At 38.4% G+C, this 13,330-nt stretch overlaps 1 protein-coding gene across 4 annotated transcripts in view; it reads left to right on the top strand.

Annotated features, from left to right (window-relative positions):
* Positions 1–13,330, top strand: part of cdh6 (cadherin 6) — a 250,407-nt gene that overhangs the window by 205,149 nt on the left and 31,928 nt on the right. For all 4 annotated transcript variants that reach the window (XM_008396406.3, XM_081601526.1, XM_008396405.3 and 1 more), the window contains 2 exons: positions 5,775–6,069; positions 12,340–12,459. In XM_008396406.3, coding sequence (XP_008394628.1) covers positions 5,775–6,069; positions 12,340–12,459 — 415 coding nt within the window. The remainder of the gene's footprint in view (positions 1–5,774; positions 6,070–12,339; positions 12,460–13,330) is intronic.

Raw genomic sequence — 13,330 nt, 5'->3', positions numbered from 1 at the left:
TAAGTGAGGTAATCTGCCAGTGGAACTGACTTTTTCATCAATATTAAGGAATTAATATTGAGTCTCTAAGCTAATTCTGTAAAATTATGCTACTGAATGCTATTTTTACTGTAGTTATATATGCTAAGAATATGCTAAGCTAACCAACTGCTTGTACCATTATTGACCTTTCTTACTTTACCTTAGAATATGCTGACTAGCTGCTGGTCTCTCTTTACTTAAGTTAGTATATTTAAAGCTAAGCTAACCAGTCACTAGATTCAGTCTTCTTTCTTTCTTTGCTAAGCTAATTAGCTATTTGACAAGTTGGGATGCATTTAAAGTTTTTTCTGTATTTTACTTTTTTCTCTAATATTAGACTTTGTAAAGTTAGTAAAGCTAAGCAGCTGCTAGCTTAATTCTCCCTTTCTTACTTTATTTTCTTCTGTAAAATTACGCTACTTAATTTAGAACTTTACAGTAATGTTAGATATGCTAATTTGCAAAGCTAGCCAGCAGCAAGTAGTTTTATTGAACTTTCTTTATCTTCAAGCTAAAATGTGCTAACCTTAGAGAAGCTAACTAGCTGCTATCCTCTTTTTACTTAAGTTTATATACACAAAGCTAAGCTAAGCTAGCGATTCACTAGATTCAGTCTTTTTATTTGGTAAGCTAGTGAACTGTGTGCCAAGTTATTATGCATTAAACGTTAAAGGTAAGTAGTTGCTGAGTTTTCTCCATGTTTCACTTTTTACTATAATATTTACGACAGTATATTACGGGCAAGTAGCCAAAAAAACTCAAAAATGTTGAGATTAATCTCAGAAATTTACTGGAAACAACATGAAACTTTGTACATTCGACTTTAGTACTGTTTTTTTTTTTGAGAAAATTTCTGAGATCTTTCTAGAAAATTTTCAACCTGTCAAATAAATTTTTTTTTCTAGAAAATTTCTGAAACTAATTTTGTTCATTTAGTCCTTTTTTTCTACCACTGCGCCAAATACGGCGTCGTCAATATTAGAGCTTGCACAGCTAGCAAACCTAAACAGCGGCTAGCTTCTAGCTAATACTGTGAAAATATGTTGGCTAGAAAACTTTTTATTCTAAGGTTAAACTAATAAAACGTTGATTAGTGATTATTTTCTTAGCTATAATGCTCCAAGGAAAACTAATGCGCTCTTATTTATTTCATTTTTCTAAGCTAAGATGCGCTAGCTTATGCTAGCACCCTGCTAGCTGCAGTCTTCTCCTCATCCTCTCCTTTCTTTTAAAATGAAAGTCTTATTATCGACACGGTGACCTAATGAGATGGTGCTTTCTTTTTACCGCTCCCTGTCTTGAAAAGACCAAGACCCCCAGTGCTAATGGATATAGCGTCATGTTTTTGCCTTTTTTTACAACAATTTGGGACCACAGGGGGGGCAAAGGAGAAAAAGCCGGCTATTGATGTGCCGGGCCCTTTTGGTGACCACACTGAAAGCACATGTGGCTTTCTTTTCTCCCCCTGTGACAGTTTAATTGTATTTTCAATATAAATTGATCAAAGGGCCATTGTGAATGCACATTGGGCTGCCACATTGATTTCCACATAAGTTTTTTTTTCTTCCTCCTCCTCTTAATTTGAGGAGAAGGCCAGCTGTAAATTTTTCTCACCGGCAAGGTGGGCAGCTGGGAGGGACGGGGTCACAGCAGCAGCAGGCGTTGCAGTTCGATCCTCTGAACTGTCTTGTAATATCTTTCACAGAGGATGAGGAGGAACTCTTCAAAACCTCAAGATCTCTCTGTTTCCATAGAAATGACAGCCGACACGGCGCGTGTAACACTGTCTGTCTCGCATCTCAGCCCAAAGGAGATGGTTATTATCTGAACAGTCGTGCAGGCAGAGATAGGCGGCTTGATAGACAATCATAGAAAAGGACATTGCAGCTATAACAGAGGGAGGAAGATAATAAAGTTGAAGTGGATTGTTTTCAGCCGACCAGGTCTGTTTGGAAGCAGAATATTCTCCCGCTGCGGAGCACTGCAAAAAATACAATCCTGCCAAGGATTTCTGGTCCAAATTACACTTCAAATAACATTAAACCAACTTACAAGTGACTCATATGAGCTCGTTTTAATTCAGTAATCCATTAATATTGATGAAAAAGCGCTTCAGTTCACTTATAACGAGACATTTTTCCCATGTTATAAGTGAAATAATCAGCCAGTGGAGCCGGTTCTTTTATTGACCCAAAACAAGCTCCACGTTTAAATTAATCACATTTCAGCATCAGTTCAAAGTGCTTTACATCATAAAACACAAAATAAAACGTCATTTCATTTTGTCGCGCACCGTCGTGACACGTCAGATTATTGATTAATTGTTTCACTGATTATGTCTCGATTCAAAGGAACTCAGTGTTTCAGCCGTGTTGCAGTTTTCTGGAAGTTTATTCAGAAAACTGTATTTTGGATGATAAATTATCCCAGAAGTTTCACCATAAGTCACAATATAGTCGTTTTGAGACCATTTTCAAGTAATGTAATAATAAAGCAAGGATATATGCTCAAAGATCAATAAACTAATTTAACAACTGGAGCTGGAAGACATTTCAAATATCCAAAATAAATCAACAAAACGACAAATAAAATGAATCATGACGTCTCTGGAAACAAAAAAAACTGAAGACCAGTTTGGGTAGAAAGAGAAAAACAATAAATCACGTCAATGGAGAATATTTATTTCTTGCTGAGAGGTTATCTATAATCTATAAATCAGTTTTGCCTGGAAACTCGACCCGCAGGATTGAGTGTTTGTGCGGAGAGAAGCGTCTCGACGGCGAATGAAACAGTGGAGATCCTAATCCAAACGTGGTGAAACTCTGCGACGCGCTCGGCTGAGGACGGATAGGCAGCCGAACAAAACAGTGTTAAATACTCTAATCCAGAAAGCTGTTGGCCTCGCGTGTGCCAGGCCCGATAAAACTCCATGAATTAGTAAAGCCTCCCAGCACCTGCGATGAAAAGCTTTTTAATATATGATGAGACGGGGAGACTTTGATTCCCACGTGACCCAAACACGAATATCCCCCCCTCGATCTGTCCTCGGTTTGGGCCAGAAACGGCAGAAAGTCACGCTGGAAACCGGGAAGAGACGCTGGAATCGAACCGTCTCTTTTAGTTCACTGCCTCTGCAAACATTTTGACCCTCCGTGAAGCTGTAATTATCATATTTATGATTACTGACGCGGGCGAAGGAGGAGGAAAAGGGGTCTGGACGAGCTTTTGATGAGTTCTCTGAGATAAATATGTTAAGGGGGATTTGGTGGAGGAATTAAAATGTCAGCGCATGCTAAGCTGCTGTTCATGTGGAGAGGCAGAAGCAGCGGTTCATCGTTTTATCACGTCACTTTATCGTGTTTTATTGGGATAAACCGACACAAAAAATGTCAAATGAAAAGGAAAACAACTGAAAAACAAAGTAATTTCGTCTCTGAAGTCAAGAATTTGTGATTTAATCTCGTTATTAATGCAGATGTTTTGTTTCTGGCTTTAAAGGCAGTGGTGTCCTTAAATGGTGGGTTAGGGGGGGGCATGGCCCCCTGGGAAATGGTTTTATTTTTGTTAAATTTCTAGTTTAAACATCTTATTACACTTAAAATTGGACAAAACAAACATACAGGTAACTTATCAGCAAGATATAGATTGTTTTAAATCAATAATTCCTTAATATTGATAAAAATACTGACAGATTATTTCACTTATAACAAGATATTTTACCCATGTTATAATAACTATATATTTTTTTATCAATATTTAAGAATATTGACTTAAAACAAGCTCCTATGTTTATTTATGTTTGTCTTATTTCAACTTTACTGAGATATTTGTTCTAAAAACTTGTCAAAAATACATCTTCAAGTAAAATGTAATAAATAAATACACAAAAATAATAATAATAATATAGCTTATGGTAAAAGTTACTTTTCAGCAAAATATAGAAGCTTGTTTTATGTCAATAATTCCTTAATAAGGACTAAAATCTACTAGTAGATTATATAATTTACAGTAAAAAAATATTGTTAAAAGTGCAATAATCTGCATTTTTCACTAATATTAAGGAATTATTGACATAAAACCAGCTCCTATAATTAGCTGAAAAGCAACTTTTAAGTTAGTTTTGTCTTTTTTCAAGTTTATTAAGATATTTGTGTTCGACACCAGACATATAATACTTGATAAGCTTTTCTGTTTTTGCAGTGTATGAGCTCAACAACAGATATTTATTTTCTCATAATGACTTATTGAAGTTTTTAAACCATCAGAGTGCGTTTACTTTCCAGTTTTGGTTTTGCGTGGGCTGCTTTTTCAGCGACGGCGGCGTCGTGAAAACCTCCACGACGGAGATCGTGACGACACGAGTGCAACAGTCGCCGCCGCCGCCGCAGCGAACGCAGCTTCTCTGGTGGCAGATTTTCACAGAGGCGAGGTGAAGCCACGAAGCGTGTGTCATCATAACACGGTGACAGTTTACTAAAGATGATACGAATCTGTTAAATGACACCAAACACGCTCGATCAAAGCTGTCAGCGTTTATTTGCCAAGGCCCAGATTGGTCGGAGCGCTGATGTTTGTGTGCGCCGCGTTGAAAAGTGCGACTCTGCTTTGAAAAGTGCTTTCTGCTGACAGTTTCTGGTACAAAGTGATCATCGCAGGGATGTGTTTTTGACAGAGATTCCCTGTCAGTCAAGCAGTCAGCCTGTTCTCTCACTGTTATTTTTATTTTTTATTATATATTTTCTTTTTGCAGCTGGTGATAATTTTATTTTCCTTCTCAAAAAACTGCAGCTTGGTGTTCAGAAAAGCATATTAAGCAAATGTGAAAGCGCTCATGAAGATGAGTTTGAAACAATTAGCAGCAGAAAGCGGCAAAGTGGAAATTTATTAAAATGAGCATTACACAAACTGATGCACTGCAATAAAACAAAAGTATTTTTGATCTAGTTTCTGTCTTAGTGCACTTGGAAAAAGACAAAACTAACTTACAATTAACTTTTCAGCTTGTTTTAAGACAATAATACCTTAATATTAATGAAAAAGTTCCACTTATAACATGGGAAACATAATCTGCCAAAAGAACAAGTATTTTTTTTAATATTGAGAAGTTATTAACTTAAAACAAGATCCTATATCATTCTGAAAAGTTTCTCTGTTTGCGCTAAACTAGTTAGCCTCATAACAAATATTACAAGATGAAATATAATGTTGTTTTAACACCGTTTTCAAGTAATATTTTAATAATGGCATAATAAATGCAAGTTTGACCCTTTAAAGACAATTAAACTCTAATTTTGTAAAGAACACAACTAGAACTAGAAGATATTTTAAATATCCAAAATTAAACACAATTAAAAAAAATAAACTTAAATAAAAACCACACATAAATAATCAGAATCAAAATAATTAAGCTAATTTTAATTTATTTTGTGATTATTTTAGTATTTTTTCATTATAACAGATTTAGAAACTAGACAAAAATACAACAATTTTCCAAAGGGACCTTGGCCCCTTTTGGCCACCATTTAAGAGCGCCACTGTGCAACAGCTCCATTTGTAATGAGAATAATTTACTCTCTTTAGGTGTATTATTGGTGATATTTTTTGTTTTCCTTTCTCATTTATGTGCTACTTTGTGTTGGTTTTTATATAAAATACGTTATAAAATGTTGAACCGCTAGAAAACCAAGACTCCTTGGTGAGATTTAATGTTTTGTGTTGTTGCCGATTTGAAATGTTTTTGCTTTGTTTTGTAGCTCCACTCGGACGGCGACAGAGGCGACGGCAGCGTGCGTTACGTCCTCAACGGCGAAGGCGCCGGGACGCTCTTCAAGATCGACGAGAAGTCCGGCGACATCCACGCCACCAAGAGGCTGGACCGCGAGGAGAAGGCCTACTACATCCTGCACGCCAAGGCCGTCAACCGGCTCACCAACGAGGCGCTGGAGGGCGAGTCGGAGTTCATCATCAAGATCCACGACATCAACGACAACGAGCCGCGCTTCACCAAGGACCCGTACTTCGCCCAGGTGGACGAGATGTCCGACGTCGGTACGTTCCTCAAAACTCCGGGGCTTCGGGTTCGTGTGTCGGGGGAGTAGGACCGGTGGAGATGGGGAAAACGGGGAGGAGTACATTTCTGGAAAAATCCAGGACATTCCTGAGTTTGAAAAGTAAAAAAAAAAGGCCAGATAAACTGTGAAGTATTTTGATTTGAATCTGAGTTTCAAAAAGTTTCAAAAAGATTGAAAAGTCCAAAATTTCTAACGGTCAAAACTTCAGTCAAACTTTTCAGTTTTTTTCCAGGACATTTCTGAGATTTGAGGCTTAAAATGTTTGAGTTTGACCTCAGAAATCTCCATTTTGTTTTAGAGAATCTTCTAGATTAATCTAGCAAATTTCTATTTTATTTTTTTCAAACTTATTAATTTTCTATTCTCCAAGTTTTTTTTTTTGTTTTTTTGGCATAAATTTACTCCGTCTTGTTTTTGTTGGCCCTGATACACAGTTGAAAGTTTGACTCCTCTGGTTTAGATGGTCTCACAGTTTGATAGATTCGGTTTGATTTGGGACCAAAGTTGCAACATCTGTTGCATTTTCAGCTGCAGCGGTTCGCTTTCAAACGACCCAAACCCTTTGAAAAACTTGTTCCCCTCCTCGCCTGCGGGGGCGCTGCACCAAAAACCTCTGAAGAAGACACTGATCTCAACCTCCTTCTTCACAATATGTACACAAAAATTAAGAAGGGTCAGATTTTAGTGGTTGTAGGATTTCCCTTTAGTCTGTGACTAAACCCATTTTTTCGCGCCAACGCTAAACACGCATTTATTTTGGTTGCATTTACCCAGAATGCCCTGCTCTGTAGTCCACTTCCTGCAGCTCTAACGATGAGCTGTCATTCTGGATGTGCACCAAAAATGTAAACTCTGGTCCACCTACAAACCTCGGTCTCGGTTTGGTTGAAGTGAACTCTGGTTCTGTTTGAATGCGCATGTGAACACCAAGTGGGCCAGATACGGCTCCAAAGCAGGAAGTGAACTACAGAGAAGAGGCTCATGGTCTTCAGCTAAAGACTAAAATCTGATGCTAAAGAAGTTGCAAGAACTTGCGTTTCATGTCACTTTCTTCTTCAGTGGTTCTTGGTGCAGCGCCCCCACAGGCGAGGAGGGGAAAACAGCAGCTGCTGAAAATGTAACAAACGTTGCACCTTTGGTCCCAAATGAAACCGAGTCCAGCGGACGGCCAGGTATTAGAGATTTTCCTGGAAATGAACTTGAATTTGTAGGAATAAATTAATATATTTTAGCCTAGTCTCAACCGAAGCAAACAGATTTCACACAACTGCATTTGCATGTACGAGTCCGACTCTTTAATATGCCATGATATCCAGCAGGTTTTTTTTGTCTCTGCAGCTTTTGGCTGCGACCGACTCGCAAAAAACCTAAATTGATCAACATTTACTCAGGTGAAGGTTGAGCTGCAGTAACAGGATCATGATTCAGACGTCATAAAACTGCGGATCAGTGGGATTTCATCAATCATCATAATGACGCCGGCTCAACAAAGAGAGCACGTCTAATTAAACGAGCGATGAGGAGACCAGACTAAACAGCCGCGGCAGCAGATAATCTTTTAAACACAGTATCGTAGTCTATTAAAGCAGAATTTAATTGAATTTAATTAGCAGCACTGTCGGCTGTGTCACTGCAGAGAAGAAGTGTGGCTTTTTTAATCCTTGCGGCTCCTTAAAACAAGCCAATTTTACTAATACAAATAGAATATATGAGATTTATTTTCTTAATACATAGAACATTTTTCTTAAAATAAGAAAATTTTACGCTATTTCAAGAAATTCACTGTCAAGTAACATTTTCTTTACTTGAGATAATTTTTCTTAAAATAAGATAATATATCTTACTCGTATAAGTAAAATTGGCTTGTTTTAAGTAAAAATACACTAATTTTAAGATATTGTAGGTTTATCTTGGTTAGATATTTTTTCTTGTTTTAGAAAATCTTGACAAGATAAATTTTCTTGTTCTGTTGGCAGATAATTTTTCTTATTTTAAGAAAATTATACCCTATTTTTGTACTTTTTTTTCTTGTTTTTGAAAGGGGACTTTTTGCAGTGGAAGCCGCACCATTTGCACCGTCGCTCTCCTCCGAGTGAAAGTTTAATTCTGGCCCTGAAAGCGGCTCATGAATATAGATAAACAACACAGAAAGGCTCCCAATCGATAGCAGCACGAAAAACATAAGAAGAGCGTCTCGGGGCGACTGCGGTCAGACATGTGACACAGTTGTCACTCGGTTCAGCAACCCGGAGTGAGAGAGGCCCGGCACTTATCTGAGGGCAGCGCCGGTGCCCATGGCAACAGGCGAGGTGTGATGTCAGCGCGTGGCAGAGCATGTGTTCACGAGTGACTGCGCCGAGACGCTGCTCCTTTAAAAGTGACACTGGCTTTCGCTTTCATTGCTGCGGACTGTCACATTGATCCAACCTGGGCTCCTTTCTCAGAAAGGAAGAGACGGCGCTGTCCCAGTAATGAGCAGGATTGATTCATTCACGTTTGCATGATTTTTTCTACCAAAAACTGGACGACAAAAGTCTTCAGTCTGAATCTTAACGAGTATTTTTGGTTGAGTTTCTGGTGCAAATTCCTGACTACACTTGAAATAAGACAAAACTAATTCTTAAGTAACTTTTCAACCACAGATAGGAACTTGTTTTAAGTAAATAATTCCTTAATATTGATGAAAAGGTATAAATTGCTTTGGCAGATTATTTCACTTATAGCAGGGGTGTCAAACTCCAGTCTTGAAGGGCCGCTGTCCTGCAGTTTTTAGATGTGCCACAGGTACAAAACACCTGAATCAAATGGCTTAATTACCTCCTCAGTTCTCCAGAGCCTTGCTAATGACCTAATTATTCTATTCAGGTGTGGTGCAGCAGAGGCACTTCTAAAAGTTGCAGGACACCGGCCCTCGAGGACTGGAGTTTGACACCCCTGACTTATAGCAAGATGTTTTTCCCATTTTATAGCTCAAATAATCTGCCAGTGGATCTAGTACTTTTTCATCAATATTAAGGGATTATTGACTTAAATAAGCTTCTAGTGTTCCTGAAAGTTTAGTTTTATTTCAAGTGTATGCTAAAAACTAAGCCAAAAATACTTGGTCAGATTTTGTATTTTTGCAGTGTGGTGCGCTTAAAGAACAGTTTTGCTTACAAAGACTTTATAATTTGTTTTATTTCTCATTTTTGTTGCTTTATTTATTTATTTTTGGACATTTCTTTCAGTTTCGGTGTTAAATGTTCATTAAGTTTGAAAGTTTATTGATCTTTAGAAAGTGTTCTTGTTCAAGTGTCATTATTACCACTTGAAAATGGTCTCAAAACAACAATATTATCGTTTATTTCTATAATTACTGGGGCAATTTAGTATTGTGACAGGCAGAAAAGCACAAAACCTTCAATAAATTCAATGTTCTTGGACTTATTTTATATAAATGACTATATCTGGCGCTATCAACTTTTCGGGGGATTTTAAGTCTTTTTTGGGTTGGAAACTGTCAGACCTGGCAACCCCGCGCGCGGATGATTACAGGCAGAGAAAAAAGCAGCAGCAGGAGAAGAAGAAGAAGAAAATCCTGTGATGTGATCGCTCCTGACTTAAAGATTTAAAGGTGACTGATGTGGATCTGCGACAGAAAAAAAGCCTCTTTGAGTCTAATTCCATTGTCAGAGGTATTAGCGATCAGGGTTCGCTGAACTTCCTGGAGAATCTCCCCGAACCGCCGCCGAGCTGCGCCTCAGTTCGACGGTTCTGGTTTCAACGTCTCCCTTCGCCTCGGCTCACATCAAATTAGCAAACTTCCATCAGGTCGCTCTCTAATTCTGTTGCACAATTCTGTATTTATAGCGCTTTGCCATTAAATATTTCTACTCAATTAATTTCCCTCTGCATGTAATGAGGCAACACTTGGCCCGCAAGGCGCCGTTTGGGAGCTAGCGCTTGGCTAACGGTCTCCCTTTGTTCTTTCTGGAAGAGAAACTGGATCACCTGCCATCCAGGCACAAATACTCACCGCTCCGCTTTCTACAGTTTATCACATTAAGCATCCAAAACTCTGTTTGCTAGGGTTTCTGCTAGAGATGAAGAAAAATTACAAAAGTGTAAGGGAAATAATCAGGGGTGATTTATAGGAATTGACCTTAGTGTAGGTTATTTTTTAACATTAGTTTCTGTCAATGCTAGCCGTTTTTAGCAATGGTATTGGTGGACGTTAGCCATTTTGAAACATATCGGTATCAACTAATGTTAGCCATTTGGTGTCAGCCTTTGTTAGCCATTTGTTAACATTAGTATCAGCTAACGTTAGCCATTTGTTAACATTAGTATCAGCTAACGTTAGCCATTTGTTAACATTGGTGTCAGCTAATATTAGCCATTTGTTAACATTGGTATCAGGTAACGTTAGCCATTTGTTAACATTAGTATCAGCTAACGTTAGCCATTTGTTAACATTAGTATCGGGTAACTTTAGCCATTTGTTAACATTAGTATCAGCTAACGTTAGCCATTTGTTAACATTAGTATCAGCTAACGTTAGCCATTTGTTAACATTAGTATCAGCTAACGTTAGCCATTTGTTAACATTGGTGTCAGCTAACGTTAGCCATTTGTTAACATTAGTATCAGCTAACGATAGCCATTTGTTAACATTAGTATCAGCTAACGTTAGCCATTTGTTAACATTGGTGTCAGCTAACTTTAGCCATTTGTTAACATTAGTATCAGCTAATGTTAGCCATTTGTTAACATTGGTATCAGGTAACGTTAGCCATTTGTTAACATTAGTATCGGGTAACTTTAGCCATTTTTAACTTTGGCATCGCTGACTTTAGCTATTTTTAAATATATTTTTTCTGTCGATGTTATCCATATTTTAACATATCGGTATCGGCCGACGTTAATAATTTTTTAACATTGGTTTTTGTTGATGTTCGCCATTTTTTAACATTGCTATCAACCGATGTTAGCCTTATTTCAACATTGGTATTAGCCACTGTTGGCTGTTTTTAGACATGCTGTACCAACTAAACCTAGCAATTTTTTAACATATCAATATTGACTGATTTGTAGTCATTTTTTTAACATATTGGTAACAACAATAGATTTATTTTTTGACATCAGGATCAGCCAATTATAGTAGTTTCTTTCATGCTGTATTGGCCAATATTAGCTGTTATGTAACATATTGGCTAATGGTAGCTATTTATTTTATCTTATCAGCATAGCCCAATTTAAATATTTATTTTAACGTATCTGTTCCCGTTTTTTAATAAGTCGGTATTGGCCAATATATATTTTTTGTATTGATATCAGTCCATGTTAGCTGTTTTTGTCAGTAAATATCAGGTATCAACTGAAATAAGAATATTATAATCAGATATCGATATCGGCACAAATTGTCAAATATGAATCTGAATAGTGTGGCCTGCATTTACATTCAACCTCCTTTAATCTGATTGTCTAAAACAAATCGCATTCATCCATCCATCCATTTTCTTTCACCCTTGTCCCTCAGTGGGGTTGGGAGGGTTGCTGGTGCCCATCTCCAGCTGACGTTCCGGGCGAGAGGCGGGGTCACCCTGGACAGGTCGCCAGTCTGTCGCAGGGCAACACAGAGACACACAGGACACACAACCATGCACACACACACTCACACCTAGGGACAATTTAGAGAGACCAATTAACCTGACAGTCATGTTTTTGGACTGTGGGAGGAAACTGGAGAACCCGGAGAAAACCCACACATGCACAGGGAGAACATGCAAACTCCATGCAGAAAGACCCCAGGCCGGGAATCGAACCCAGAACCTTCTTGCTGCAAGGCAACAGCTCTACCAACTGCGCCACTGTGCAGCCCCAAATCGCATTCAGTAAAATCCAAATAAAATACATTAAAACTCACAGGAGTAGTGCAACAAAATGTGAAGAAGCTGAATTCTTTCCCAGGCTCTGTATTTGTTTCTCAGACTTTCTGGAACCACGGAAACGTCGACGGGCGTCTTGGGGTTTGCAGACAGAGATATGTTTACATTAGGGCCAATCGATTAGCCGTGGAGATCAATCATGTGTGGGGATATACGCGGCGTCGTGATAAGGATTGCTTCTGGTAACGTAAAGAGACAGAAACGATCATTCACATTCAGAGGAGGACCGGACGTCTCATCAGACGGAGCACCGATTATCCAGAGGCTCATTCTTCAGCCGCCATGTGAATCATCGTCCTGATGCTGTTTTCTCGCCGCAGGCACCTCGGTGATCCAGGTGACGGCCTTGGACGCAGACGACGCCACCTACGGGAACAGCGCCAAGGTGGTGTACAGCATCCTGGAGGGCCAGCCGTACTTCTCCGTGGATCCGGATACAGGTCAGCATCGCCTCCAAAGGTCAAACTGTAACGACTTTCATTTCAGTTGGCCGGATTTAAAGGATTATTTACACTAAAACTTCACAATAAGACCATAAAACCTTTATAATAATCGTTAATAACTGTTTATTATTTTCATTGTTCACTCGTTCACCTCTTCATCATTTTTTACTTTATTTTCTTTAGTTTCATTTTAGGTTTATTTGTTATTTCTTCTCTCCTAATATTTAATGTCCTGGTTTATTTTCTTTTAGCTTAATTTTTGTTCTTTTAGATTTTCCTCTTAAAATCCAGAATTTCTTTAATGTATTTTTGTATTTTTCTTTCTAATTTCAGGTTTTTTTTTCATATTTTTAATTTCAAAAGATTTATTTTTGAACTATTTTTATAATTGTCTTTTAATTTGATTCTACTTTTAAGTTTAGTTTTTTTTTTTACATTAAATATCACTTTTACTTATCCTTAATTCATAAACTTCTCTTATTTGGATCAAATAACTGAGAAAACTGATGCTTCCGCAGACAACGAGCCATTTTGATAACTTTTCATTGCTTATTCTTGTAAATTAAAGTTTCTTCCATTGGATCCACCTAAATATTTAGTAAAATCGTAAAGCGGCGTCCTGTCAGAGCAGCGGAGCTCCACCTACAGACTGGGTGCTGCCTGCAGGCGCCATTGTGAGGAAAACACAGGCAAACAGAAACATTCAGAGGAGAAGCTGAACTAGAACAATCCCTGACAAGAGAACGCAGTGAAACCAGCCTCGTTTTCCCAGAAACCCGCCGCCTCGCCTCCTCTGAAGCCACCGCCGCCGCCGGGCGGAGCGGGGCGGGGCGGGGAGACGGGATTTGCTGCAAATCAGCCGTCCTAA

Source organism: Poecilia reticulata, chromosome 20 (assembly GCF_904066995.2).
Source record: "Poecilia reticulata chromosome 20, P_reticulata-male-v2, whole genome shotgun sequence".
Lineage (NCBI taxonomy): Eukaryota > Metazoa > Chordata > Actinopteri > Cyprinodontiformes > Poeciliidae > Poecilia > Poecilia reticulata.
The sequence above is the reverse complement of the archived record's forward strand: the minus strand, read 5'-3'. Positions and strand labels throughout refer to the sequence as shown.